Raw genomic sequence first — 25807 nt, forward strand, 5'->3', positions numbered from 1 at the left:
TACTCCGAACTATTGCAATTTTTTGGCGTCGGAGGAAGTTGCAGTATCCTTGCTCCACGGTCCCAGACAAACAGTGTCGACCTTGCGCAGCCCGACCATGCGTGCAGTGATGGATTTCGGTTGGCACGGAATACGGAAATGACGGTGTCATGTTTGCGAATCTCTTCTGCCTTTTTTGTTTTGTTTTATCTCTTGTGGGTATAACGAAAACAACGAACCAGCCGTTCAAGCTCAAAACAAACCTCATTCTTTAACACATATGAGCCGTTTGGTAACAAAAATGCTGTGAAATATTCTTCCACCACAAAACAGTACCTATTGCTCCGCGCCTTGGTTCTTACAGCGGTCATTATATGTCATATTTCTATCCAAATGAAAGCTGGAGTATATATTTCTTAACCCATCCAAATGAAGTCCTTTACATTTTTACTTCAGAGCTTAGTAGCTTGATATCAGTAATATTGCACGTATATAGTTTTAATGCCATCACCACTGCGAGACTATTGAACTCATAAACTTCAAAACTCTACTTGCCAAAGTTTACGATCAACGTGCACAGAAAAAATGCAGCTACAAAAAAAATTGAAGTAATACCGGCCTAACTTGGCTCTGTACTTGAACAAAAGGCACACAGTGAGGAAATATAAAGAGACTAGGGCGCAAGCCTGGTTTCTTTTCAAGAACAAGTGGTGTTATGAATTATCCGCCTATAATTGCATTTTTTAAATGTTTTCCTGCAACGTAGGCTTAGGTCGCTTCCCGCCGCGATATCCACGTCTAAGTAAAATACAGAAACAAATAATGCATTAAAAGACTGTACATGAAGAAGAACCGTGTGATCAAGTCCTTCAAAATGAGTTTCCAGCAAGTTATCTGGGATGGCTGAGAGCAGTGTCTAGAATATGTTGCATTAGAATGCCTCAGACATATTTTGAAAGTTACGCAGAAGCGAATAGGAAGACTATTTGCCATTTCATGTTGCTAAACCAACACTGCCACTCAAACGGACCAAGCAGGCGTGCTAATGTGAACACTTTCAAATTGCGCCATTTTGACGAATTCCGTCATTGCTCAACACTGATTTGACCAAAGCACCACCGTGGCCCAAAGAGCCACTACGGCCTATTCGACGAACAACCTGGCGAAATGCGACAGAGTCCAGACACATGAACAAAGGAAAATACTAAGAGGGAGTGTCACGTGGTTCTTCTAGCCTCGGAAAGCCAACCTCCCATAACGCCCACCCTTCTGAATGCGCGTGTTCCACATAGGCAGGATTTGGTCACAGCAGCGCGTGCTGCAGACGCAACCAAAGCGAACCACCTAAAATAGTGCTTGCCTGCAAAGTTTTGAAGGCCAATTTCTTTTTTAAATTTTCTATGACTAGGCCTAGAGAGTGTCATGTGAAGCTGCCTTTCAGGTTTTTCTTTTTCTCGCTTCATTCCAGAATTACAAACCACGGCGGCAAATGACAGCCTGCAGTGTCATGTACTGTTCCCCATCCCTATGCAGAGTAGCATGCAAGCGGTGTATAGACATGCACCGGCAAAAATCGCCATTTTTCTAATGAAGAGTATCTCTCTCTGTGTCGTGTCGTGCGTAGACTCACCGAAAGACAGCGTTCCCCAGCCGACGACGGTGGCCAGTTTGCCGATGAAGGACTCTTCGGGACTCTTGGGCAGGCAGATGGGCCTGATGTTCTCGGTGAAGCGCACTCGGCGACTCATGCGCAGCAGGGAGATGTCATTCTGGTACGTGTCTTTGCGGAACTCTGGGTGCTGTCGAATGCGCGACACGTTGAAATCTCGAGGTAGCCGGCTGGTCGTGTTCGTCTTGAAGTCGTACTCTCCCAGACGCACCGTAATGTTCTGCGGCCGAAGCCTGCAATACAGCACACACACACACAAAAGCAATGAAACGCAAGCTCTGACAAAGCGCACCACTCTTGCTATGCTCGGTGTTTGTAATACCTACGCTCTCTGCCTATATAAACTGTAGATATCAGACAGGTACACAAACACAATGGTGACAGGTGTTTTTACTGCACATGAAGCTTGTTTCCCACCACTTCTATCAGCCACCCCTAAATGACCGAAGCAAATTAATTATTCGCGTAGAAAAAATGCTTAAAGGGACACTAAAGGTAACTAATAAGTCGACGTTTATTGTTGACATAGCGGTCCAGAAACCTCGTAGTGTCACTTTCTGTCTAGGAAGTGGTTATCTTTAAATTAAATCACGTTTCAGTGGCCCGCATAGGGTTAGCGCACATCATATTACCCGCCTCAACCAAAACGTATGACGTCACTACTCCCTTCACAACGTTGCCCGGCATTACAGCATGGTTGCCGACACTATTAGCAGCAGAAAGAAAGCAGCAGGAGTCACAGCAGCAACAACGGCCATTGAACAATGTCTTGCCGTTGGCTCCGAGACGGCAGATGTGCTTGATTCAAGCGGGCCCCGCTAGATGGCACAACCTGTCTAGTTCGGCCAGAAATAGGCATTTGTAGGCCCTATAAAAACACTCTAAAAGTCCTTCTTAACTTCTATGTCATACTCATATCAAAGGGGCACAATATGAACGCAAGAAATAAAAGATTTATTTGCCTATAATGCGTTCTCTAGTATTAACATTAACCAGGCGGAACTTTTGAACCTCTCGCGCCATTCCGCATAGTAACGTTCGGCGGTTTCTTTTTCCATGCATCAACAGAAAAAAGCAAGGGGCCTTTATAACGCCTCTTGATGCACGGAAGGTTCTTTATTTAGTGCAGCTAGTTCGATTACTAGGGAATAATGGTAGGCTGTAACTCTGACGTTATAGGGATCATTTTGCGAATGTCTTACTGCAGGGCATATGTTCTCGTGCACTTAATTTCTCGGTCAGTAGGGCACTGCTGTTGATAATACTGTCATTTTACACGTTGTCATAGGTTGAGCTTTCACTCTCACGCGAATTGTTATTGGACTTTAGTGTCCCTTTAAATGAGCTCTGAAACTATTTTTGAGCATGGTCAGAAAACAGTGCGGATCGGTAGTAGAGGCACCCGAGAACACGTGAGCCATATATTAAAAAGCAGCACGCGGCCTGAAAATTGTAATCGCTTATGAAAGTAAAATAAAAAAATGCTTTTTCTTCTCTCGAGAAATGACGGAGAAAGCACAAAAACCACTCGCAGAAGGCCTTCTAACAACCATTGGCTGATTTGAACAAGCAGCGCTCCACCGTTACAGAGGTCGCCATAGCGAGCCAATACCTGTACACGCATGCACGCGCAATCACGCTGAAAAATTCACGTATTCACAGAAAAAAAACAAATAAAAATACTCAAGGTCAAGAGGTGCGCGTGACGTATTTTCTTGGCTCGTGCCATTTCCCGCCCTTGCTTAACTTCCAGCGCTTTCGTCAGGACGATAGAAGAGAGAATGCGATTGCAGCGTGCGACAAATATTTGTAACTGCTCTTGTACTGGATGAATTCTATAAAATTTTTTTCGGTGTTGAATTCGTAAGGCAATATGCTCTTTGAGTGAATCCCTTTCAAGGTTACTTCAAAATGCGTTTCAGGGCCCCTTCAATTATGGGCCGCTAAATGTGAATAGAGAGTTTTAGAGTTGGGCCTCCAAAGATTTGCATTAGCGTTTGTTGCCATTGAACGCGCCTCGTACTCTAAAATCTGTGGTACGCACGTCATAATATATATATATATATATATATATATATATATATATATATATATATATATATATATATATAGGCAGCATGATGGTTGAGGGGCCGCAGCGTTGCATATAGTCCAGTACATCCTCTGTGAGCGGTCACAACGTGGTTTATTTCGACGTTTCGGCCTAGAGTCTGGCCTTCATCAGGATCCCTGATGAAGGCCAGACTCTAGGCCGAAACGTCGGAAATAAACCACGTTGTGACCGCTCACGGAGGATATACTGGACTATATATATATATATATATATATATATATATATATATATATATATTTAATGAGTACACGCAAGATACCAAACTTCTACGTACGCACTTATAAAACCCTCAATACGTGGCAGATACCACGTGCATGTTTTTGCCTCTCCTAGGTAGTTGCCTTAAATTAAAACATTACCGACCCCTGATTTCTTGAATATTTGCGTCCAACAAGTGTTTGAGACGCTTGTTTGGATGTTTCACATAAGAAGGCAGTGTTGCGACTGCATCTCTAACATCTTTAAGGTTTTGCGTAATGTGTCCGGTTAATGCTTGTAACTGACTCCTCCGGCTACAGTGCTTACGCGTAATTTTCCGAAATACGTTCTTTGTACAGTGAGAAGAGGAGCAGTACTGCCAATGGTATACTCAATGCCCGCGGCATAATAATTTCCAAAATAACTTTGCTGGTACCCCGTCTACTCGAAGCCCAGCCTCTTGAAAAAACAATCCAAAAGATATCATTTAAAATATTTTAATTGGAAGTTTATCAACAATATGCAATGATAGCTGTTGATTATTTGACGTAGTAAAAGAAGGATCTGCGATGCTTTGTCATTTTATTGCTGCCTGGACGAGGGTGCTATAGAAACATTTATAATCAGCCATGCTTCCGTCGCTCTTGCAGCCACAATATGCTCTACAAAACGAAGGAGCTCAAATGAATACATCTGTGCCTGAACAGTGAGGTATAGCTAATGTGCACTATATGCAGTACTTTCGTTTTGTAGCGTAAACCAAGGTGCAATATTAACTATGATGGAATATTGAGTTCAGCGGACGAGAGCAAAGCGACATGATTAGCGTTACACCTCTAAACTAAGCTAATTTATATGTGGGTAAGACTTTAAGAAAACAAATAGTACAAGAAATATTCTTCGCCGGACGCTCTTTCACTAAAATAAATACTTTTTTTATAAAAAAGCTGCAAAGCACGAAACTTTTCTCAAAGTTACGGTCAGCTTCTTCATATATATTTATAAAACTACGAAAACACAACAAAGCAGTAAACAAGTAAGCATATAAAATGTATAATATATTGGGCATGTCAGTAAAAGCTCTAAACTTGCAGATAGTTATAAAGTCTTACCCCTGAGTGCAATGAGCCGCTGTAATCACATATCGATCACTGATCAAAGCACCTCCACAGAATTGGTCATCATCCGCCTTCCGCAGGAGAGCAGCCTGCGAAATGAAAGAGATTTATAAAGCGTCCGTTTTGAGAAATGAGCACAGTGCACCAAAAAGAGCATGGGAGGTTTCTGAACGAGCTACTCATTAATTCATATTGACCAAAATGTTGGAGCTAAAGCGAGTACGTTCAAACTGTTCTTTAGTGGCATCTATAAAATTTCGTTTACGAGCAACACTAGTCGAACCGGACACATACGAAATTTAATCAAAACTAAAATGACGTTTACTCGGGTGTGGAGAGATTGTGATTAATGCTAGTTTACAACGGAAAAAAACATAAGACTTAGAGAAGCAAGTGGCATATGCACCACTTCCAGCTGTACTTACAGCAAAGTGACGTGGCCAGAAGAAAGCCAGGAAGTGGGCTAAGAAAAAATAAGTCAGCCTCACATTCAGCCGTAATTTAGCATACATTACTGGCAAGAGGAAGAGCTTGTCATTTACACATTATTAGGAATAGTTACGTATACGGTTTCCTGCACAAGCGATACTCTTAATGCGCGGCAGTTGCTAAGACATAGTGGCTGCGGTGATGGTGGAAATCATAATGCTATTTACACTACTTTACCCTGGCATACCCGCAGCTCGTTTTGATATAAATGACAGGATGAATGAAAAATAAAAATTATGGTCGGGCTATTATTTTCTGTAGTCCCAACAGCACTAATTTTCAGCATCGTGTCATCAATAAAGTAACATGTGTCTAATACGTAATTACAAAAGTCACGGACTTTCTTGGTGTATGCTTGAGAAGAAAAAACTGTGGATCACTACAAGGCAAATCGAAATAGCCTGCGTCAGTGAAGCTTTTGCATGAGGCTGCATTCGGTGTAATAGGTAGCACGCTTTAAATCACGAGCACTTGCGAGCGGGAAAGGTTTTCACACTTGCTATGCACTCACTGTGTAGAAAAAGTATAATAATTATATCCACAAAAACAAAAAATTCATAACATTCTATTATTAAGGGGCACATAGACGTTGGCACATCTACGTGCCACGACAAATATGGCTATGTTGTAGTGAACAAATTATTACTCAAAGTTACATGGCAAACGTGGCATGCATGTACAAAAGAACAGAATGGGATGTCATGACACAATAAATACAATAGTAGAACGGCACAATAGATGCAATGAAACACGAATTGTTGAAAACAAAGCATGTACTAATACTCGAAAGGCACTGTTTAGAACCACGTTAGTGGAAAGAGAAATTGTACCCTTCCGTGTTTAACATTGACAAAAGGGCACGACCGATTCCGCAAGAACTCGTGCTTCCCTAAGAACAAAAGCTGCTCAGAGAAGAATTTGATGATCGCTCGTTTTATTCGCCCAATTATCGGCCACAAGACATGCCGGCGGCAATTCCCAGCCACAGCCTTGCATCGGTTTCACCAAAGGCTGAACATTCCATTGACTAATAAAAAAGCTGAGAAGCGCCCACGTGGAAGTCAGCCGCCGGACACGAATGTTCACACTCCCTCTTTACGAAAACCAGAATAAACCACACGTCTGAAAAGGTGGGCGACCACACATTCAATCGCCGCATGTCGATTGGTCTCAACCTTGACGCAATTCGGGCAAGTGGATGAGCATACCACCTGTCATTGTTGCCACCGATCCCGAGTGGGATCGTGGGGTGCCCCCGAATTGGTGCCCCAGAATTGACGATTCTGGAACACCAAGGGCCGCAGAAGAGTGGTCATTGCGGCCTTCACTTTAAATTCGTTGACCAAGGCGCGTAGCCTCCAAGCGTCGGTGAAATGCCAGAAGAGCTTGATACAAAGAAGGCCATTCAGTTGATTGGGGATCACGGGTAATTTGGCTATCCGACAAGACACGTAATGACCCCAGATGGTAGCAAGCTAATGTCTGAGCGGGTGTATTAGTATATGCAATAAAGTGCGGGGCAAAAGGTGAAAGCCGTGACGGAAACATAGGGGAATGCAAAACCACCTTGATTTCATGGCTGAGCCAGCGCCGGACGAGATAACAATTCTGTGTCACCAGAACAGGAAAATGAACCGACACAGCCTTGACCACTCTTGGAGACGTGGAGGGGGGCTTTGCAGTATGACAAGTATACCGAAATTTCCTGAGGTGAAACGATCGAAATAAGAACCTACGTTCAAATAGGGAGAAATCTAAGTGCATGGCAGCTTTTACATCGCTTTGAAGAGTTTGTACAACGGATGACCAGATGCTGTCGTGTACACCAAATATAGTGAAAGTGACATCCAGTAATGCTATGAGGCCACTGTAAAGGCGACGTGATGCTGATACGACTGCTGCGGTTGACAATGAAGAAACATTGGCTTTTTGAAAAGTTCAACTTTCCACCGGAGATATTGCCAAAATGTTGGGAAGTATAAAGTGCATGCTCCAGCGACTGTTAATTATAGACATATAGAGTCACTACGCGGTCTTAAGTGAATGCGCGCAGTAACACTTGTGCCTTTTGGAATAGAACACCAGCTTTTAACGACGAAGTCCTTATCATAATCTCACGTTTTTACTCCCGATGACATGCTTTGGGCACAAATAACACACACACACACAAAGTAAAAGAACACTCAACAACAAGCACAAGCGGTTTGTGCTTGTCATGGAGTATTCCTTTACTTTGTGTGTGTGTATAGGCCAACAATCAGTATTGTGACTCCCGATGACAATGTGCGCTTGTAAGACCATCAATCAATCAATCAATGAAACTTTATTTTCATGAATAGATATATGCAATTACAGGGATTATTTGGACCGATGGCCTAAAGTGGCTAGTGGACGGTCCAATACAATGTGCAACATAAAAAAGTGTACAGGTCAGCTCTGAGGTAACAACATAAAAAAACAAAAAAACAATCATATAATACAGATAACACAGTAATACATTTTTTCCTGCAGATATGCATACTTATTAGCTTGCAGCTAGTTTCTATAGATAGGCACTTATTAAAAAATACAATGAAAATCGAATCAAACACACACATGCTTACATGTCTTAACTCCACAGAAAAAATTAATAACATGCCATGCTGAAATTACGTGCCGCAATACTACTGCGATGTTAGATGTTATATTGTGAAGCCTGTACACAAGAGGCGCGCCTCTATAAAGAAGAAGACTTGTTTTCACTGCAATTCTAACCAGATGAAGCTAAGTCAACTGTACTTCCAAGAAGAGGCGTCAGTGTGTGATGGAACACCTGCTTGCCACGCAAACACTCTGGTTCGATTCTCCTTCGGACCCGGAATTATTTTATTATTTATTTTATTTGCATCTCTCTCAATTTTTCGGTTGCGGACAAGAGGATATTTCGCTCAAAACCAACGAAGCCCACGTCGTCACCAACGCCGAAATTGCTGCGAAACGAGCTAATTAACGCATTCGCGTTAATATAGACACGCTTTTCCTTTTCAGCTCAGCTCAGACAAATTCATAGGCGTGCGGACGCCCACCTCCCTCCTGGTCACTCAAGAAGAGGGGGTGCGAACTCAGCACCATACATTAACACAATTGAGAGAGGCTGATTCGACGAACTTCCCCTCCCCCTCCCCTGCCACCGAAGCGAACCTTGGCGCATGCCTACGGACCCATTCTTAAAGTGCTAACGAATAAATTAGCAAAGGTGATGCTTTTGCGTACGCAAAGCAAGAAAAGCATGAATATGACGATAACCACCATAATGAAGATAATGAGGAAAAGAACAAGTGCTAATGACCCTTCCGCTTTTCGAGGCTGCACAATATTATAGTTAGCGTGAAGTTTTTTTGGTATTCTCATAAATTGCAAGCTAAGAATTATGTCTTTCATGAGTATTAAGTTCTTTGAGTATTAAGTTTTATAGCCAAAATATAACTGTTTCCACTTCCTCGCTGAGGCGGCCGCTGAGCATTCGTCACCCAATGACGCCGTAGGCAGCTGTTATGCTGGTCCAACCACAACGAGCATCAATCCTGAGTGTTATTTCGAAGCAATACTAACGAGACTAAAGTTTTGTTATTTGGCTACGTAATGATATTTACCAAATCAGTCGAGTGGGATTTGATAAAAGACAAGCCCCCATGCACAAAATGATATTAGATGCCATTGAGAAAGCCGCAGAAAAACATATTCAGAAGGTCAAAGAAATTGTGCAAGATAGATATAACTTACGATCATGTATATAGTGTGACCCGACACCGCCAGTGACTCGGCGCTACTTATGCTCACTGTTGTTTTGTTCAATTTCAAAATAGAAACCCAAATGAATCAGTAATACGATAATGAAAAAAAGTTCTCACCATCCATGTCCAGTCATCCGGCTTGGCGATAGTGCCTCCCACAATTCTCGTCTTGAAGTTCAAGCCGCAAGCTATAAACATTGCACAAAGAAAGTCACCACATCATGCACAAACAAAACACCTTTTGTGACAGAGACGAAAGGAATTAGGTAAAGCAACAAAGTGTAACTATTTACTTTTTTTTAACTGACATTCGCTCCTTCAACGCTGCACATTCTTCAACGACTTCCTTCATTATTATTTGTTCGCACCTACACTCAAACTACCGGACACCGTAAATATGAGCGAATCAAGCGACTGCCAGCGAAGTCAGTGGCGACTGCAATGATTTGCTGCTAGGATTTATTTTATCTCTACAGCTTTCCGCAATTAAACGTGACGGGTTATATGAGCCCTTATAGTAGCACGTAAGAGCAGGGCTTGCATGTAAACGCCATAATTGAAATCTCACTCCCATGTTTATTGCTTCTGCCCTGATCGTATACAAATAAACAAATTTAATGAAAATGTCCAACTATGATGCATCCTTACATATTATAGAAATATGAACTAAAATAAAGCCCAGCAGTACGTGCCCAGTCGTCAAAACAGTCGGCTATCAATGCACGCCTTCTATAATCAAGAACTGTCACTCACATGTCGTTAACTGAGCCAGTCCAGGAGGCATTGGAGGAAGCGGCTTCTGCCGTTTACTAGTCTGCCCACCGCTAGGCTGTGGTTGAGACGGAGGCCTCTGCGGATGCGCGGACGCATCATGCGCTTCCGCCTCTTCCTCATCGTCATCTGGAAAGTGGATGGGTGCATTGACTGTTGGTGAGTTGCTAGGCGGAGGTCTCGGAGGCTGCACGATGGGTGGCCGCGATGGTGTAGGCAGTGCCGGTGGAGGTTGCACAGGTGGAGGTTGCACAGGTGGAGGTTGCACTGGTGGAGGCTGCACTGGTGGGGGTTGTACTGGAGGAGGTCTTGTCGCTGGACTAGGTTGTGGCTGTGGCTGCGGCTGTGGCTGTGGCTGTGGCTGAGGTTCCACCGGTGGCTGAGGCTGGGGCGGCACGGGCTGGTTTTGGGGAGGTACACCTCCATGGCCGTCCACTGGCTCGTTGGGCGTTAGCGGCTGATCAACGTTGGGAAATTGGGGCCCACCGGGGCCATCTTCGTAGTCGGGATTTTGCACGGGTGGCGGACTAGGCGGTTTCTTGCCGATGTTAAGAATGCCACTCAGGATGGGGAACAAAGGTTTGCGTGGACTCAGGAAACTGCCGAAGAACTCGTCGGGACAGCACACACCGAGGTGACGATTGCTGACTACACATGAGTAACTGAGAAACAGGTCAAAGTTTTCCAGAAACGCGGGAAGCACACATTCTCTGACGTATCGGCATTTCCCAGGCGTTGTGAGTGGCGTGGTGCATATTTGAAACTGTCTGAGAGCATTGATAGCCGGCCCGAAGAAGGAAGAGCGCCTTCTCGGGACGTTGAAGTTGTACTTTGACCTCTGAAGATTCTCCAGGAACTGGTTCACGACATTCTTGTCTTGAATAGGCGCTCCATGAGGGTGCTCGGTGCCCTGAGGTGGTTGTTGCTGCCGCTTTGGCCTACCAGCATCGAGAACAGGCTTGAACAGTGATCCTAAAATACCTGGTGTAAAGAGAGCGAAAATGTGAAAGTGTGTTTAGAAAAAAAATTATTTTACGACTCAGGTTATTTCGTATTCAACTAAGGGAGATCACGGTCGTTCCAGGAGGCAAATGACAAACCCTGTATAAAAAGTGTCGTCATAAATACAGTGTGAATAGTTGGATAAGTTCATCAAAAAAGAGTTTATGCAAGGGAGTTCCATTATTACAATATGATAACATGTTCATGCGAGAACATAGCGATTCAAACGACCTTATTTATATGCGAAACTAACTTTTTGGCAAACATTCCATCAAACTTATTTCACGTATTCACTTCTTTTATTTTACTGCGTTTTCATCAAAGCATCGTAACTTTCCTCTTGAACTAATCATTCAAAGAACTGTCAAGCACCAAGTATTTTGAGGCTATGGAACGTTGTGATGGAGGCACTACGCTTCGATAAGGAGAAAAGCTTGGTTCTATAAAGCGTAACGAGTACCTGATAATAAATGTCGCATACAGAGACAAGCAATACGTGCAATTTGCGTTTGCGCTGTACGTGACAGCGCAGTAGCGGAGCAGCGGCGTGTAGAATGCAAGCCGCAGAGCATTGACATTCTCCGGAGATTCCGTCGCCGTGCATGGATTTCCAATGCATCTCTCTGGCGTATGTGGAGTGCTTGTATGTGTGAGGTCGCCTACCCGCCTATACGGGCGCGTCTTCTATATGCATATGCGCCAGGTTTTTCCCTGCTACGAAGGCCACGTTGAAAACACAAGCATGGAGGCTACCAGTGAATCATGGTGCGCATTTCCGATGTTCGCCACCGTTCTGGCGCCTGGTAGAAGGGAGAAGCAGCTTTCGTCGAGAAGCTGCACGTCGACCAACTTGGTGTGTGTGTGTGTGTGTGTGTGTGTGTGTGTGTGTGTGTGTGTGTGTGTGTGTGTGTGTGCGTGTGTGTGCGTGTGTGTGTGTGCGTGTGTGTGTGTGTGTGTGTGTGTGTGTGTGTGTGTGTGTGTGTGTGTGTGTGTGTTTTCATGCGTAAGCTGTATGTACAGGGCGTGCTCCCCGTAGAAAAAAAATGTGACTATTCCCTACGTCCTTAACGCTGAGCCACCAGTCCCGGAGATAATGCAGTGCTGGGATGGCGAGGAGATCGCTACGCACGTCCCATGACAGATTTGTTTCAGGGACAGCACGTCTGCCCACTGCAGCTGCCTACTGAATCATGCAGTTGGGGGAAAAACAACACACTGTGTACGTTACTATAATATTCTATACAAAAAGCAACAACTTATAACCACAAATTTCTATTAGATATCCATAGAATACTATGCATACTTATAATCAAAGTAACAGTATATGAGCAACTAAAAATTGGTGGTTTACAAGAATTTCAGATGTTGCTGATTATGCCCAATTTTCGTTAGTGTTGAACAAATTGTGAGTAATGCTGACTGGCGTTCGGTAAATAATAGTAAATACCGGCTATTCGTGGCTAAAATTAACTAGTATGGACTAAATCATGATTGATATCTGGGGTTTAAGGTCCCTAAACCACCATATGATTATGACAGGCCGTAGTGAAGGGCTCAGCAAATTTCGACCACCTGGTGTTTTTTAACATGTACCTAAATCTGAGCACGCGGGCCTACAACATTTCTGCCTCCATCGGAAATGCAGCCGCCGCAGCTGGGATTCGATCCCGCGACCTACGGGGCAGCATCCGAGTACCTTAGCCACTATACCACCGCGGCGGGGCGTTGAATGAAATATGACTAATGCCATTTACCGTTGACCTAATACTCCCTGATGAAACGTAATTTAAGGAGGGTATGTACGAAAAGTATATATGTGGTTTGCCACTGAATGTGCAGCTGCGCGGATACAGCAAAAATGTAAGCAGGGATACGTGCAGTAGCAGCGAGGGACAAAGAAAGTGTTTGTACGGATGCCTTGAGCAGGGTAGTGAGAGAACTGGATGCTGTTTTATTTTTTAGCGGCAAAGCTCTTTAAGACCTAGTCTTGTCTTTCGTTAAGGTCATGGTATAGAACCGCTGCTATAGTCGAAACATGTGTGAGACACACACATATAGATGTTTTAAAATAGACCTAGACGTAGGCATAGGGTAGTTTCAAGGTAAGAGAGCACTGTTCCCGGGGAAAATAATCCCTCAAGAAGAGCATTGATGAACTGATCTCTCCTAAAACGTGCCTAAATATCGAGACTTTTGAACGAAACCTTTAACACAAAGGCACACGTCGAACACTATATGTCCGAACAAATTACCCAAAATAAAACGGTATCTTAATCACAGTTTCTTGGATTAAATTTCGAGGCATATCCATTCCAGCAATTTTCTAAATCCTCATTGAATTGCCTAAGACGACATGAAGGTGAAATAAATTAACATTGCTATGTATACTTTATGTCACTTAATTTACATTATGCGGGGCAACGCTCGGGTGACGTACGGTCGCTCACATATATAGGATATCCACAGCTTAGCTCATTCGCCATGATTCACATCGTAGAGATGCGGAGATTTTTTTTATTATTTGTGTGGCCCCCTTTATGCCTCACCTACGTATTTGCAATCGGTAGACACCACCTCGTGGGCACCACCCGACCCGGAGGTTTCCGCCTTCAGAAGCCGCACTTCATACGTGAGTGCAATGAAGTTTGGGTTTGTCACCGCGTTTTTCTTGCCGTATACGGCAAGAAAAAGAGGTGATAAAGCTAAACTTAGCGTACCGAAACCTTAGCGTTCCGAAAGGTAGCAAGTGACTGTGCACGTATAAGATTGGCATTTCAAATTACACTACAGCATTGCCTACTACAAGTACACTTGTTAAGTGGATTCTATGCCGTGTTTCATTCGCTAGCGAATCAGCGAAGGACTCATTCGTTGCGCAATTCACATGTTATGGCGTCTGGCGTGATGGCGTGATTATACGCTTCCGGCACATAGTATTACATTCAAGGGCACTGCTTCCACAACAAGACCGTTCACACAATGCTTTTATTTTCCGGAGCACATTGAAGCATTAAGCATGGCTCTGTGGTACAACACCTGTTGGCTACGAACGTTGCCTGGGTTCGATTATAACCTGTAGGTGTTTTATTGTTTCATTTGCAGCTTTCTTGCTTCTTTTGGTCGCGGAAGGAATAATAGCATTTCTCTCACAACCAACGACACTGACTCCGACGGTGTGGCCGACACTGGAATTTTCGCGAAGCAAGATCTGCAAGAACATCGGGTTAGTATCAACTATTTTCAACAATCAGAACGCAGCATAGTCACCTGTGTTTTCTGGATGTACTGACTGAAATTATTCAAAAATGGTCTTTCTCGGGAATTGATATTCCTGCTACCAGAACATTGTGAGCCCAAGGAGGAATGGCTGAGCCGTAATGATCTTCCTTTGGCAAAATGCCGCAGCGTACCATTAGTGCATTTGCTCAACGCGCAAAGCTGAATTTCAGTAAACGTAACATCGCTTTATTCGAGCCTCTATCATAAGCAGTTGACTGCATGGTATAGACGTCTGCGTATATCTTCCTCGCTTACCTTGCCTCTTGGACCGCACGAGAATGGTCGAGTTGTCTCCAGTGACCGTTGCTGTGCTCGCAAGGGAGATCACTACCACTGCGCCCAGTAGCCCAGTGCGCATGCTCGTTGCTCTAGTACCTGCACATTGGGAATAGGGAACGTGTGATTGATGAGGCACATTGACTTCACTGGACAAAGCGCTTTGATTATGCGTAGCACGCTGGGCGCTGCGTGGCAGCCTTCGAGGAAACGTACGTACGCTAATCTGGTTATTCGTTTTTTTCACATACTTTCACACCTAGATTTCGCCACCAGTGTTTTCATGTACGAAATGTGTGCGTCTTTCCTTCTATTGCTGCTCTCATTTCACGGTGTCAGCGCTTCGTGTATGATAGTCACACAATACAGCTGAACACTTCGCAGTGTATCTGAGGTGATTTATTGTTCGTTGTGCCTGGACATGGGAATTACTGCCTTTACTTCAACAGGGAGCACTATATATGGTACAAATAGTCGCCGTTGTATCCTGCATTTCCATTTGGAAAATTTCTCCTCGCCCCGCAAGCTATACGCAGATTAAGCGTGAATGATCATGACACCCTTTGATTTCTGAACATCCAGAAAGGCGCATATTGTATCACTGCACCGTGATGCTTTCACAGTTCACTCACTCACTCACTCACTCACTCACTCACTGAATCAATCAATCACTCACTCACTCTGTGTCTTTCCTTTCTAGGGCGGTGCTCTCTTTTTCAATTGATTTATTGATATGTGGGGTTTCACGTCTTAAAACCACCATATGATTATGAGAGACGCCGTAGTGGAAGACTCCGGTTAATGGAAGACTCCGGGGTATCTTTTGTCCAAGCCTGCGGCAGCCAATCAAATGCTATCATCCGTAAATTCATCCAATTCCATCCTACACCACCCTGTCGTGGTGGTCTAGTGGCTAAGGTACTCAGCTGCTGACCCGCAGGTCGCGGGATCGAATCCCGGCTGCAGCGGCTGCATTTGCGATGGAAGCGAAAATGCTGTAGGCCCGTGTGCTCAGATTTGGGTGCATGGTAAAGAACTCCAGGGGTGGTAGAAATTACCGGAGTCCTCCACTACGGCGTCTCTCATAATCATATGTTGGTTTTGGGACGTTAAATCCCACATATCATCATCATCCATCCTACATTTTTCTCTCTGTTCAGAAGCGCAGTCTCATTTTGCACATTTTGCATTGTTTGCTGTATTTTTTTTGGTTTTTGTAGGCCGTTTTCTTTCCTACTAAGTAAAGATCACGCGCGCCGCTGCAACTCGCGTCTGCATAGTGCGGCGTAAAAAAGGAACCTACTCGCGAGCTGGTTTTCAAGGTGAAATCCTATGTGTTATTCTCAGCTTCTCCTTGGCCTACGGCCACCAGCGCGTCACGGCACAGGATAACAATCAACGCGCTCTCAAGGACTGTTCTCCTGCTGCCACGTGTGTTCTTCGATTGTTGCGGCTGTGTTTAACGTATAAGCGAAGCTGCCGCCTCGTTTGCATACAACAGTGTAGTGTTTACAGGCAGCCCGTTTTGCAGCCGCTAAGGACGTTTGTTATGGTGGAGTCGTGGAAGAGTGACAAAAGGCCGTTAACGACTGGAATGTCCTCATGGATCACAGGAAAATAGTTTTGACCTTTTAGATACTTTCATCCTGTCGTCATGGAACAATGACTGCTGACACTGTTGGTTGTAGCACACTTGGCATCTTATTCACAGATATGGGCATCGCTGATTAACTCTGTTGCTTGGAGATCACCCATGTACTTAATTATATGGGTCGGCCAGTTGAGGGGATAACAAATGAGAAAGTTGATGTGATGTTGAAACTGTTACAGTGGTTCCTTAAGTATTTTTTTATTTTATACGTACACGAAAGCTTTTCTTTGGCTTGGTTTTTGTGTCGGAGTTAAAGCAGTGCCGAAGATGCAATGCACATTGGTGCTGCCGAGTCGCGCTATAGAGACTCATGCAATGCGAGGGGTCTGATTGTGTTAACTTACCGGATTCGGTACAATTGAAGCGGTTTTAACAAAGCTTTACACGTCCTTTCCGTAGTTGAGGCACTGTGTATGCATCAACAACGTCGACAACGGATTACAACTAGTTGTTGCGTCACTATGCATGCTGCTGCGACACTGCCTTCGCAGAGGTTGAAGGCCGACTGATACGGCGGAAAAGGACGTACTCCTTTAGATTGCGGACTACCCTGTCTTCTTCGAGATTACCCTCTCCTACTCCGCGGCTGCAAGTGGCTGCTGCGGCAGCTGTTGGTGTTGGCGTAAGTTCCTGTGGTATGGGTGACATATGCTTTACGGAAACGGATTCGGCGGACGCCAGCTGGCAACCTGCCCAAATAGTGATTTCGCATTGATAGTGCGTGCGTGTTATTTTGCTAACGGAAAGGGGACTGCAAAAAAGAAAAAGAGAAACAGAGAGAGAAAGACAAAGCAGCCATGCTTCTTCGCGAAGGCAGATATGCTAACGCTATACATCTATAAGCATACTACAAATTTCAAGTTCTTTAGATGAACTTCACAGTCGCTGTTTATTGAGAAAACCAATACCCAGATGCTGGCCCTAGCATTCCTGAGTGCTAACAGCATTAAGCGGGCGTTCAGGCACGTTTTGCAGGCAAGTGGCTTTCAGGACAAACATTAATGTGTCATGTGCGACACATTCATTCATACCTCGTACAGTTCTTCTCTCTTGCTCTCTCTCTCTCTCTCTCTCTCTCTCTCTCTGTGTGTGTGTGTGTGTGTCGCCTTCTATAATGTCTTTTATTCATTTCCTTCTTTTTCCCAGCGTATGGTAGCCGCCAGTTTACTCTACTGACCATAGCATCTCTGTCTATCCATGTAGTGCTTCACCTCCTCCGTACTCATTGACTGAACGTTATTACTCTAGAATTCTTGAAAGAGGCAAAGGATCCCTGCAAGAGGCGAGGAAAGGACGTAACATTACCATAACAGATGTTCTTGGATTTAGACGCAGTAGTTCTGCCAGAATCAGTTATCTAAGCGGCTATGTCAGCACAACTTTTGCTAGGTATTAAGCGCACTTGTCATGGTGGTGACATTTTTTTATTTTATTTACCAATCTCAGCTCAAGTGTCTTGGCTCACTCACATGAGGCCCCACAAAAGTTTAATTACTAACAACGCTGGTAGGACTCATAAGTGCCAAGCATGCTTCGATAGTCGTTTGTCAGAGGCTGCCAGGAATATAGTTAAAAGACCCACTAAGAAGAACAGTTAAAAAAACAAATGAACATTAATAACGAAAGGAGGTGGATTGTATGTGGTTTTGATTGCCATAATCTATTTGCAAATCAAGTAAAATGAGCCAGTTGTAAAAGAATGCTGTGAGAAACATTTGACGTCGTAGAGAAATCTATAAAATCTGACACAGACAGCGGGGTCTCACTTACTCGTGAGGGTGCCGGGTGGGAACGCGAAGAAATACCTACTTGTTATTCACTACAGCTACAGTTGAAGCCAGAGTTCACGAATGGGCATTACACGGAAATTAGCATTCAGAAACAAGAAACATTCCAACGAACCATTGAGTGGGCTTTCTTTATTTTGATACCTATAGGCAGGCAAGTTTTCGAGAAGACAAAGGCAGCTTTCGAGCGAGAAATGCATGCTGGAGCACAAAGTATAAAAAAAATCCAGATTGCTTGTAAGTTGCGTTTTTAACGGCGCCGAGCTACATTGTTTCTATCATGCTCGGCAGTGCTCGTTTGACTGGCGTCTCAGGTAATCTAACACGCAGTTTTAAGGCTCAAGAGTGCATTGAGCTTTTCAACCTAGAGTGGAGGTCCCACTCCGGTGGTACCTGCACCACATTTTAGTCATTCTTTGATGACGCGCTACGCTTACTGTGCTCCTCTAATATTGCATCAGAAAGCTTACTTCGTTCACTTTCTAATGACAGCTAGTATTGTAGCCTGGCTGGCAGCCGTATGCACAGCACTAAAAACAGTATGAACAACAAATAGCGTTTTTGCTGTACAAGCCCTCGTTGTCAGTGCGGCAAAGGTGTTCATCACCAAATAAAATTTGCCGAGACTCCTAATGAACCGTTATGCAAGGTTTCTGTGAAGAGATATTGCAAGTAGAGCAATTATAACAAGATGTAGGCTCTAATAAAAGTGAGCAATACAATGTAAGTTTATGAGTAAATTACTTTTTAGTTTTTTTAGAAGAACAGTAATAAATTGGTTTGAATGTTAAAATGTATACGTGATGTCTACGCGAAGTTGTTTTGCGTTCTAATGGATAGTTCATGAATTATTAGTGCTGGAATTCGGCCATTGTTGGTTGCACTTCTTCAGGCATTACCGACGAAGGAAAAAATCTGTCAAAGCTGAAGCTCTGAAATCTTCAATATTGAAGCAGCAAGTTTTTCTCTAAGTTTCTATAAAAAGAGAATTGTTGTATGTTAATTAGAGCTTCTAACAGCGAATATCGATAAGCGTTTCCAAATAGAAGAAAAATCAAACAATGCTAAAAAAAGTCAGCAAGCTCAGTACTGTGCCTTCTTTGCACCTCTTTGCATATAGGTTTCCGCAGTGTGTGGACAATAGCAGCGCTTGGAAACCATCAACGCTGCAAGTAAATTATGTGAGGCCCTGCCTTGACACAGGCAAATATACTTGCCGAAACATTAGCTCAAGCGACGCCCCCTGTTCAAGGATTTTTCATCCTTTAAAACTATGACACGTGTATTTCTTGGAACTCTTTCTTTTCGCAAGGTATAGAAGCCTTAACCGTCGAAGGGTGCAGATTTGTCTACTACTTTCCAAAGCATGCTGCACAGATTCCTGATTGTACTAACACGCGAGGAGTGAAGTCAGAATCTGACGGAATTCCTTTGAAAGCTTATTTAATATATGTGAACATATTTTAAGGTTCCATCATTTGCTACGTCTGCCACGGCGATCAGTAGCTAGGGTGCTCGGCTGCTCGTCATTGTTTCGATACCGGCCGTGGTGGTAACATTTTGGTGGAGGCTAAATCGTAACGATCTGCGTACTGTGCGATTCCAGTACAAATTAAATAACACCAGGTCGTCGATATTTCCGAATACCTACACTACGGCGCGTATCATATCCACGTTATGATTTACAGACGTAAAACCCCAGATATATTCAGCTTCGGCCACAAGGTTATCGAGTAATATACTCTAATATTAGCTGTGTTTGTAGAAGTTTCGCTTTTATGCCGCAATGACATTTCCAAGTTTATAAGGTCCTTTATCTTGCATTGCAGAGGGAAAATTAAATAGCAAAAGAAGGTGCTATCCTTGATTTTCCCTGAAGAGTTTCAGAGAATCTTGGATAGTTATGACTCATTCACCTCTGTACAGTGCCTTAGACTTCAGCTTTAGTCGCCTCATCTGCGGACCACTTTGCGAAAAGAACCAGCAATCAGTGTACCCGGCGTAAGGAGAATAAAATGCGGCCATAGGTTAAAGACTTTCAGAGCTACTTGTTAAACCCGCTCACGCGCCCAAGTTCGTGTCCTTGTAAACAAACCTGGTTACCGCGAAGGCCGCTGACGCTATTGGAATTTCTGTGCCAGCCGTACTTATCCATTCTTTGGGTTTCTAGATGTTGCAGAAAACAATTTCAGTCTTTAGCAACATTTTTAACAATTAAACACTAAAAGAATGAAAGAAAGTATGAATCGTATTCAATAGAGTTCACTGGCGAGAATGAACTTTAAAGTGGAAGTACAACAGGACGCATGCAGTCTTAAAAATGTGTTCCAACGACTAGAGTAACTCAATTCTATTTTACGCGTTACCTGCTTAAGTTTTAATTTTAGAACGTCATAAAGGGACTATGCACACAATGACGTCAAAGATGACGAAACTGGACGTTCGCCGGTATAAATGAAGTCCACCATTTGTTGGTAATTTTTTTGGCACACAGCGCTAATTTAGAGCCTCGCGAGGTATTCGGTAATAGTGGAGAACTGATCGTATTATATAGGAATGAAGATTTATGTCTAGATCACTGAGAACTAGTCTACAAGCGATAAAACTCGGGTGAGGTGGCAGGAAGGTATACTCGTCCATTTCAGTGGCACAGTGCTTTCTGTGGCCGCAGCTAGTGATGCGAAATTAACGGCTTCGATCGCGGCCGCGTTTGTCGTATTTTGATGTAGATGAAATGCTAGAGGTCTGTCTACTGCGAGACGTCATCCTCATCATTATCATCAATAGCATTTGAACTACACCCACTGCCGGGCGAAGACCTGCAGTTGGCGGGTTCTACCAGTTATGTTCTACCAATCAAACCGGTTCTGTTCCTTTCTGTTGCCATGCTATACCTACACACTTCTCGATTTCTTCGGCCCACCAAATTATCTGTCTCCCGTTCAAGCGTTTTAACTGTTAGTTTACGGTAAAGAACACCAGATGATCAAATTTCCTAAGCCCTTCATGTGCCTCATAATCATACCACGATTTTGCCATATAAAACTTCAGATCACATTACTGTTATCAGGTGTACTTTCATTTCTGTGTTTCATAGCCTAATTTCCTTTTCTGTCTTGTTTTCCTCAGATACCAACTCTGAAATCTTTACTCAGTGAAATGAAACGTCTAACTAATGGTGCTCCTTTTATAACAACCAGAGCAACGTTGGGTAGCATTACTCGAAACATCAGCCGAAAATCACTTCCATCACACTATTGCAAGTTTACTCACAGCAAGAGCATCCTGGAACTTTTTCGCAGCACGCGTCAAACGTGCAGACGTACGTGAGTTCTGATGACCACTTGTCTTTCTTTTCTTCTACGAAACAAAGCTAGCAGTACCCCTGTGCAGAATAGTCTATCCTGCAATATCCAACTGCTTCCACATGTTCTAAGCGACGGAAACTAGCAGGAGGCGTGTTCCAGCGAAGCACCAAGAGGCTTGTACGTTCACGTTTTCCTTCGAGTGTGTTGTGTAGAGGCACTTCGCAACAGCTTCCTCGTAAAACCTGGTACTAATATCACGCAATAGATACTCTATTGATTCTCATCCCGTACTCGTGGCAAACTTTGCATCTTCAGACCCGTCTGACATTAGCCCCACATTTATAGAACAAAGAGATGAACAGCCCCAGAGAGAGAGAAAAAAAAGCAAAAGAAAAGCTCGGGGGTTAACCAGGTTGGACCCGGTTTGCTGCCCTACAAGAGGAAAATGGTAAAGTGGAGAAAAAGAACATGCAAGGAAAGAGAGGTAAAGCATGCCTATAGCATCGTTTACAGCGCATGTCCAGAAAGACGTGAAACTGTGAACTGTGACCCAGTACGGGTTGATTTCGACTGTCTTAGACGAAGTACACTGCAATCCATGACGTTAAACAAGGCTTGCGAGGATTGGCTCCAAGATATCCAGAATTTGCAGTGCGCTTCGAGCTGAGTGAGCTGTGTGCTAATTGTGCTTTCTAATGACCTCATTGACTGATATGTGGGGTTTAACGTCCCCAAACCACTGTATGATTATGAGAGACGCCGTAGTGAAGAGCTCCGGAACTTTTGACCACCAGGGGTTCTTTAACGTGCACCCCAATCTGAGCACATGGGCCTACAGCATTTTCGCCTACATCGAAAGTGCATCCGCTGGAGCCGGGTATCGATCCCGCGACCTGCGGGTCAGCAACCGAGTGCCTTAGGCTTGCCAACAACCTCCACACAAAGATGACGAAGCCCCCAAGTGTGATGGACAGAAATATTATCCGGGAGTTTTCAGTGTTCACCGAAAAAAAGTAAGCTTCATCTCAAGCGTAACGTCTTGACAGTTGCCCGGGTAAAAATATGTGGTCACGGATAAGCCATCTGTTTATCAAACACTACCGATAAATTTATGTGTTCATCTTCCTGTGCACCAATCAACCAGACAGATGCATTCACATGGCCTATAGATACAAGAAAGGGTCAGAACCAATGGAAATCAGTGATTTCTGTGGCTATATAAGGAATGCTGAGGACGGTTCATGGGAATCAGTCAGAACATACATTTTATGCCGAATGGACAAGCAAATTTTATGAGAAAAAGCTAATAAGTGGCTAACCATAGTGAAAATAAAAGGCTAAACGTAACAATAAGGACAATGCAGGTGATCATAAAAACGGCGAAGAATACAGTCACGGAGGAGGAAGCACAAGAGCGCACGCTTTTCAATATCACTTGGGTGACACCGTATATACAGGCTGTCACTCACCTCTTCTCGGGAAAGTTAATCCTGCAGAATCGCTGCTCTTCTTCACACCTTGTACATAAGCGAAGGTGCGCGACGCGTCGCGTCGGTACAGTTCGTCCACGCTGACTTCGAGACTCTTTAACGCGTGCGTGTGTGCGCCCTCTGGCACGGGACGTTAAAAAATCGCGCGTACAGCGCTGGCGACCGGCAGTTTCCCCCCGGCGGGAGTTGCGAAATGTTGTCTAGCGATTTCTCGACGTCGACGTCGCCCTAGTCGTCATCGTCAAGGGGGCAGCTTCTGCGAAGTCGCTACTCCTCCTCAGCCGGAAAAGAAAGGGTGAAAAAGCCCCGGCGGCTTCGCGAGGTGGCAGATTAACTCGCAAAACACGCGCTCACTTTTCCCATGGCGTAACGCGGTTTGCCTGACGATGCCACAGGGGGCGGACCATCGGCGTTTTTTTTTTTTGTTTTTAGGAGCTTGCTCGGCAAGCTTTCTTGCTTTCCTGCCTCACCAAGACTACTCATTTCTTTCTGTGCCATGGCCATGCACCGACTTTCACTTGTTTACTCTTTGTTTGTTTGTTTCTTTTTTTCTCTCCGACGCCAAGGTGGCCCGGCTGCTACGTTGACGCATCTGTGCCCTTCGATACACCACTGCCATTGCGTGCGCGAGGTATCGGCCGGGGGTATGTCATGGCGGCGTTTCTGACGTCACGAAACGCGCTTACCACTTTACTGCACGCGCGGCAACACTGCGGCGGGGCCCACGATGGAGAATGCTTGTGTATACAGCCAACTGGCCGGCCCAGCGTTCGGGGTCGCGATTTTGATTCCCGCCGCGTAACGGGTTATCCCCATCCGGACTGGTTTACAATCACGGTGAACACAGTGCTGCGAACGTGCCAATTATTTATTGCAGGCGTACGAAAGACAACGTATGAACACTGATAACGCCGACTAAATCTCTTGGCATTTTGACATACTTGAGCTTGTGTGGGCATTTGGGCTTTTTCTACGATTCTCGTTTGAGCTCTTTCGAGAATTTCTCTCACCCTTCCTCGAGGTATGACGTATTTTTTTTTCGACGTCACCAGATGACCGAATTCCTCATGCTTGCCATCACTTCCGTAAATTACGAGGTACCGCGCAGAAAACGAAGTATGGCACCTCAACCGGTTGCTTGTTTATCGCTCAGGTCGTTACCTTTACCAATTGGCCTGCACAACTAGCTTTAGCAACACGTTAAAGCAGCTAGCCATTCCATAGTTTTTTTTAAAACATTTATAAGGCGTAACACCATCAAAAGAAAATAGGTCAACTGCGCCTTAAAGGTATAGTTCTCAGATATTCGTAATAATATGCCCATTTGCCTGAGACAGAAATATATACGCCAAGGACCAATGCACTTGAAGCAACTCAGCGTTATAGCCATGTTATGCTCCTCTGCAGCTACATAACACTGGTTAACAAAACCGTACAGTTCCAATCTTATATATCTACTCAAATGGCATGTACTTTCATCTGGATGTCAGGGTAACAATGCGTGTGCTTGGCCAGGATAGCCCATAGGTCGCTACCTCCACCATCAATCGCCGCGGCGGTCGCATTTCAATAGGACCGAAATGTTGGAGGCACCTTTACGGTGTCATGTCAGTGCACGTTCAGAAATACTAGATAGTCGAAATTTCCGCAGCCCTCTCTATGACGTCCTTCTTAATCACATATACGAGGTTTGAGACGTTATACCCATGATATTATTAATAGCTTTCGCTCTAAAGGAGCACAGGGAAACAGTGGAAAGGCAGAAGGTTGTGAGGTTAACCAGAAACCGATTTTCTACCACAGGCTTTGGGAAGAGGAGAGAGAAGTAGAAGTATAAAAGAGAGAAAAGAGGAAGGAAGAAGGGAAAGGTGTGTTGCATATGTGTGGGCGTGCGAGACTGTAGCACCGTCCCCGTCGCTCGTCGGGCAATGGTGGTTATTCTTCTTCAATTGTGGTTTTTTTTCTTCAGCATCTTGTGTAACGTTGCCCGTAATTTTAAGTGCAGCACACAGATTTTTGTCAAGGCAACTTCCACCTAAATCGAACAATGGAGTTCACGTCTACGAACGTTTAGGCTCCTAGTTTATAATTTCTTTATTATTTCACAATCTTCTGTCAAAATTCTAAAACTGTGCCGCACCAACTTCACTTCATTATGTGTGCACAAAAAGTTCGCGTATTTCCTTTGTCAAGCTCGCTCGTTGAGCCGAACGCATATAGTAAGTCGTCTGGACGCGCACGCGTTGCATCTCGCATTGGCAGAGTGATGATGGTATTTCTGCAATGTTCGGGCACATGCGGTGTTCAACAGCTGCGATCTATCCTCTATATCTGCGTCTCTATTTTTTCACGCTTGAGTTCGCGCCGCCGAACAAGGGGAGTTTGCGCGAGAATGCGTCGTCCCCATTTCCGCGGTCGTTCGTTTTTTTTTTTTCATCTTTATGAAACCCTGACCGAATCCATTTCAGGCGGCCCTACAGAAAAGTTCAGGTGAGCAAGGGGTCGTAGTGGCATCGCACGAATTTCCTCTTTACTTGTAATACAATAATCCCAGGTATATACTCCTTATTATTACCATGGCATGTGCTGTCGAGCGCACATCCAAATGTTCAAAATAAAAATAACAATGCGCTCGCGTGCACTGCGCTGCTGCGTGGAAGACCGGTTTCCGAAAGTATGCCACTCTTGGCTGTTATGTGTGTTAAGTTGTGTTTTATGTATCTATGTACTTATTTATGTTTATTTTAAAACATTCCAGTCAAATTTAGGGCCTCTGCAGGAGTTGGGTACAGAAGTACAGCAGTAAAAAATTACAACAACATCACAACATGTTCCTTACGGTGCAAGTATCATCACCTCTTAAGCACAACCGGCTATAGAATGAGAGGGGAAATATTAACGCCA

General features: G+C 44.2%; 1 protein-coding gene across 1 annotated transcript in view; it reads right to left on the reverse strand.

Annotated features, from left to right (window-relative positions):
- The window catches only part of LOC119172855 (ovochymase-2), an 88741-nt gene extending 65565 nt beyond the window's left edge, over window positions 1-23176 (reverse strand). The window contains exons 1-6 of the mRNA XM_075893170.1: window positions 22883-23176; window positions 14647-14766; window positions 10093-11091; window positions 9457-9527; window positions 5072-5166; window positions 1610-1881 (exon numbers count right to left, since the gene is read on the reverse strand). Of these exons, the coding sequence (XP_075749285.1) occupies window positions 1610-1881; window positions 5072-5166; window positions 9457-9527; window positions 10093-11091; window positions 14647-14749 (1540 nt within the window). The 5' untranslated portion in view covers window positions 14750-14766; window positions 22883-23176. The remainder of the gene's footprint in view (window positions 1-1609; window positions 1882-5071; window positions 5167-9456; window positions 9528-10092; window positions 11092-14646; window positions 14767-22882) is intronic.
- Window positions 23177-25807: the final 2631 nt, after the last annotated feature.

This window comes from Rhipicephalus microplus, chromosome 4 (genome assembly GCF_043290135.1).
Source record: "Rhipicephalus microplus isolate Deutch F79 chromosome 4, USDA_Rmic, whole genome shotgun sequence".
Lineage (NCBI taxonomy): Eukaryota > Metazoa > Arthropoda > Arachnida > Ixodida > Ixodidae > Rhipicephalus > Rhipicephalus microplus.